Genomic DNA, 5,256 nt, shown 5'->3' on the forward strand with positions numbered 1-5,256 from the left:
GGGGGGGGGGGTGCGTTGGGTGCGTACGCACCTCCCCCCACTCCCAAATCAAAAAACGTCCACTAATTATAACCAAAAAAATGTGCCCTTGTTCCCAGAATCATTATAAAATGAATCACATAACAGTACAGTATTAAGATTGTATAAATGTAAAATGAGTTACAATAAGAATACTAGAGCGCTGACTCCACACGCGCAATTTAGTCGTATCATGATGATCCTTTTATACCCCGTCACGGGTTAAATGGATAGATAGCGTATACATACATTATAATTATGCTTATACCTCTGTTTTCTGTCGATGCCAAGAATAAAAATGTTGATTAATTTGTTTCAAATGCTTCTAGTTGTTTGAATCATCTCATTTACAGTCGCTTTTAATCCACTCTTTATATAAAACTTTGCTATTATTCATTTAAAAGCAGAATTTATTTTAAATTTTTATTCGTAATGGTTACGAATTTATACAGTAGTATTTTTCATTTGGGAAACAATTTACTTGTTTCTCCATGTCCTCCACTGGTAATTTTTTGATAGGCCCTATCGCTGTGTTCACGGACATATAGAGATTAACATGATAAAATGCCTTCAAATTAGTCTAATAGGACGTAAGAAAGCAAATTTTTCCGGGGCCTTCGGCCCCTGCACCCCGACCGGGGGCACTGGGCGGCCACCTGGCCCCCAGCCTGGTTGCTCACTGCGCTCGCAAAACGCACCCCACCCCCATTCAAAAAGCTGGACTATAATAATAATAATAATAATAATAATAATAATAATATTGACTTGCTTAATTCAGTGTACGCCGACTGACCGATTGATAATGGTGATAAGTATAGAATATTCACACAATATTATGTAGACGTAGTTTATTGATTCTATATCATTGACCTACTAATTGATTAAGGTACGCATCACTATTGTCGTTCGAATTACATATTGACAATTATCAGTATTATTAATACTCGCAAAAAATTGCGAGGATGTGAGTACTGAGAAAGGGTTCACTTTCACAGATATAAGGTCTATGCTACCTACCTCAGCTCACCATAGTTTTGGGGCTGAGGTACCTTCAGATGGCACTCTCAGACTCAAAATTCGAGTAGTCTTCTTTTTTCCTCAATTTATGTTTTAATTTTGAAAAAAAATGTGTGTTGGGGGGGGGGGCAGGCCGGCTGGGTCCCCCTTGAATCCGCCACTGTAAACTATAATAAATTTTAGAAAAACTTTTGCAATTAAATGAAAGACAAATTACCCTTTAAATAAAGAACTCTGCCAAAAATTCTTAATTATAATATTGAGAAAAGCAGTTTAGATTACATATGAACTGTCTAGATAGATATTTAAGAAGAAAACCAACTGAGCCTGATACGGCATATTAAAAAAAAACACCAAACATCTGAAATTACATCAAAAGTATATAAATTACATAATTATAAGAAAATACTTCAACAATGTTAATAATAATAGATAATTATAGTGATAATTATATATATTCACATTGTGGACGTAAATTAGTTGATTGCTTCTAGCATTGACTTATTGATTCTTTGATATACGCCGCACTTGTCATTAGAAATTTTAATCATACCATATTGCTTGTCCGTCGGCACAGCAAGTTGACTGATATTTATATAGTTAAATAGATATATTTTATCTGCATCACAGCGAACATGTTATTTAGAGGGATAATATTCTTCACGGTAGTCAATTTGGTTGCCGGTTACACAGCATGCGACATCAAGGATCTAGGAACAACCGCCACAGCTCATTTTTACGGACGTGTAAATACAACTATGGAGAATCCAATTGAGACCATTGAAGGCACCTCCAAGTACACATGTGTGCAAACATGTCGAAAGAATCCATCCTGTTTGGCATTCTCCTATGAAGTTAGTTCATCATCGTGCAAACTTTATGAATATGACAGCGAATCAGCTGACACATCGTTAACACCTGCACCAGGTGTATGGTTTTACGATATGCAGAATATTGCAGAAAACGCTATGCAGGTAATATCATTTAAAAGAAATGCTGTATATTTAGATGTGTAGAGGCAACAGAACTAGGTGAGGTGTTATGTGCATAGTGGAGCAGAGAGTATTTAGTTGGGTAGGGGACTGTAAATAATACTATGAATTTTGGTTTTGATTGAAGAGTTATGTTGGTCGGTGTACCCAGGGCTATCAGTGTCACAATGGTGGATCTTGTCAAAATGACTGTTCACAAAGTGGATATTTTTGCGCCTGCACCGAACTCTACCATGGTCAATATTGCCAGGATGGTATGTAACGCCGGGCACTCACTGCACGTCGTACGACTGTCGTATGACGAATTCAACTCCGCTCCTTGTGAGCGCAGACGACGCGACGCGGTGTGTTGATTGTTGATGGCAGTCTGAACTGATCGTAATTAACAATCCGATGCACGCGCGTTGTGACATTATGTTCCCCATAGAATTGCTTCGACCGACTATCATCAGGCGCATTGAGTGATCGGGCTGGCTTTAGTCTACAATTATTACATTTTAGACCTATGAATAACATTTTTTTTTAAATATAGTGAATATTGTGATGCATTTGTAGATTTGTGGTTGTCTTTAAAGAGGCACTGTCTGATATGAGCTAAACAATTATAAATTAAACTCCACTCCACATTTTAATTGTTTGTATATTGTAACTTACAATTAAAAACATCTATTAACCGACAGTTATATCATACCGTGGTGTCGTCTGTTACATAGACCCTAAAGTCGGGCACTCACTCCTGTGTCCGACGCTCGTCGGCCGACGCTATTCTATGAAGAACGCATCGCGACGACGCACGCGCAACTGATCGTTTTTAATGACGATCTGTTCAGACGAACACTGGCAACAATCAGCAGAGGGCGTTGCATGATCGAGCGTTCACATGGAGTGGAGTTAGATTCGCACCTATTTTTTTTTTTTTGCAGACAGTGTACATTTATATATTTGATTCTAGACTATCAGTCGCACACATGCCAATTTTTAGGATGGAACGATACTCTGTAAATTATGTTTCTGTATGACACTTGAGAGTGGTGATGTTTATTTTTAGAGGAATAATTCTGCTGTAGTATACATGAACTTATATTAGAATCATCTTTTTAACGACTTCTTTAATTTTATATGCCTTCACCTTTCCATGATGGTGTGTTTGTAATATTAAAAAAAAAATTTAGGCCTACTTTATAAAGTGACAGAATAAATGAAATGAATGTACGCCTAAATAATACATAAATTTATAAAATATTAATTTTTTTCTTCTGTTTTAAAGAATTCATACATGAACCAGTACTTGTGCAGACCATTATCGGAGATGCATCACAATGCAGTATTGGCTTCGATTACATGAATGTTCATTACTTGGTGATAGGAGCATAGTACGTATTCTGCAAATTATTGTTCTCGTTCTTTTATTCGTGTATAGCCAGCTAGAGAGGCAAGGGGACGTTTTCCATTCCGTCACCGCCTGTTGTGGGATGCCAATTGCCAACATATATTAAATCGTTCTATAATAAAATATAGTCTGCATTTCTTTTACGATACATAGTAATGATTGTTTTGTAAATAACTCATTACATATTTTATCTTTTAGCCGTGATGGTGCGTTGACAAAAGTTTATAAATACAATAGGGATACTGGCTTATACGAGTACTTCGTATCCCTATCGAGTACGATGAACGTGAAGGGTATGAATGCGTTCAACATCAATGGCCGGATGTTTCTATTTGTTGCAAATCATTATGAGAGCACGCATACCACAACATCTCAATTGTTTGTGATCAATGATGACACAGGTATTTAATCATAAGAGAAACTTAATGGACCTTTGCAGGGTTTAGCGGCGTTTATTACTAATTTATAACATTTGATCTAATCTGATGACCTGGAAGCTGACGATCGCTCTGCTGCATGTAATTTTTCGTAGGATGGTGAAGCAATATCTGATGCATTATTCATAGCCCTCCTCATACAACATAGTTTGTGCATGCGTTATTTTCAATTCTATGTCAGCCCGATATATGGGACCAGTGGAGGCGGTAGCGTCTGAATCTGAGGGCTGTCTCTTATACACATCTAGATGTGTATAAGAGACAGACATATACCTGTGATTTGCCCTTATATGGGTATCAATGATATCATCATACCCATATTTGGGTGTGATATGACATCTCGGAATGCCCAAATATAGAAAAATCAGATATCACTAAAAATGTGTATGGTAGGGGTTTCAGAGGCTTATTTAATCGATTTTACATATTAATAGTCTACTAATATGTTGAAGTTACATATAATTTATTTTCCTCCTCGACCAAATAAGATTTTTCTTCTTTTCTGGTGGTGGGGTGGGGGGGGGGCAAACTGGGCGAGAGGGAAAGAAATCCCCAGTAGCGCCACCACTGTATGGGACGAGGGACATGTAAAAATCGTCGTGTCAACCCTTGTATGGGCCTTTTATTTGAATCAATGCAAAAATAAAACAAGCGATTAATTTGACAAAGTACATTCTGATATTTTTAATACATTACATTTACTGTCAGTCTGCAAATACAAAATATAAATACTTGTTCAGTTAACGTGTACTAAACCTCCACTGGGTAGGCTAAGACTTCGCTCGATCATGGCTCGATGATGCGAAGCTTGACTTCGCAAAATTATGCCCATACAAGTACAGTAGTCCACTGTCGCCACCACTGTCTGCTTTAAGATGGACGAAGTTTAACGCAAAAAATTCATCAGTGCATAGATGATCACCCGTCATGCAATATCATAGGCCTAAAAACAAATCGTATTGCCCAAGCCCAACCTATCGGGAAATCAGGGTCAGCTGGTTTTATAAATTCATATTTTTAATATTTTTCCACGATATTTTACAGGCTGTCTCTTATATAAAAGAAAACAAATTTGTGAGATAGGGCCTAACTAATGCGTTGTGAGTAAACAAGTTTACAATGGCGGGTCCAGAAATTTGAAAGAGAGGAGGCCCAGGTAGAGAATTTCACAGGTTTTGGGTTTGTACTGTGGTGGGACTGAGGTGAGAAAATTTATGATTATGGCAGCTCTGATGACCGGAAATGGCACTTTATGACTTTGAAAATAATAATTTTTCTTTTTTCTCCATTTTTCTTAAAATTGTTAAAAATTTAGGGAGGGGGGAGGGGTGTTTGTATTTGCAGACTGACAGTAAATATAAATGTATTAAAGTTCAGAATCTACTATCAATTGATCACTTGC

At 37.2% G+C, this 5,256-nt stretch overlaps 1 protein-coding gene across 1 annotated transcript in view; it reads left to right on the plus strand.

Moving 5' to 3' along the window:
* The first annotated feature begins 1,610 nt into the window (after nucleotides 1-1,610).
* Nucleotides 1,611-5,256, plus strand: part of LOC117107077 (thrombospondin-type laminin G domain and EAR repeat-containing protein-like) — a 9,845-nt gene continuing 6,199 nt past the window's right edge. Inside the window, exons 1-4 of the mRNA XM_033248612.1 lie at nucleotides 1,611-2,009; nucleotides 2,155-2,281; nucleotides 3,295-3,400; nucleotides 3,616-3,818. Of these exons, the coding sequence (XP_033104503.1) occupies nucleotides 1,671-2,009; nucleotides 2,155-2,281; nucleotides 3,295-3,400; nucleotides 3,616-3,818 (775 nt within the window). The 5' untranslated portion in view covers nucleotides 1,611-1,670. The remainder of the gene's footprint in view (nucleotides 2,010-2,154; nucleotides 2,282-3,294; nucleotides 3,401-3,615; nucleotides 3,819-5,256) is intronic.

The sequence above is a fragment of the Anneissia japonica genome, unplaced genomic scaffold, assembly GCF_011630105.1.
Source record: "Anneissia japonica isolate Jap-2015-1 unplaced genomic scaffold, ASM1163010v1 scaffold288048_len465947_cov159, whole genome shotgun sequence".
In the NCBI taxonomy this organism is placed as follows: domain Eukaryota; kingdom Metazoa; phylum Echinodermata; class Crinoidea; order Comatulida; family Comatulidae; genus Anneissia; species Anneissia japonica.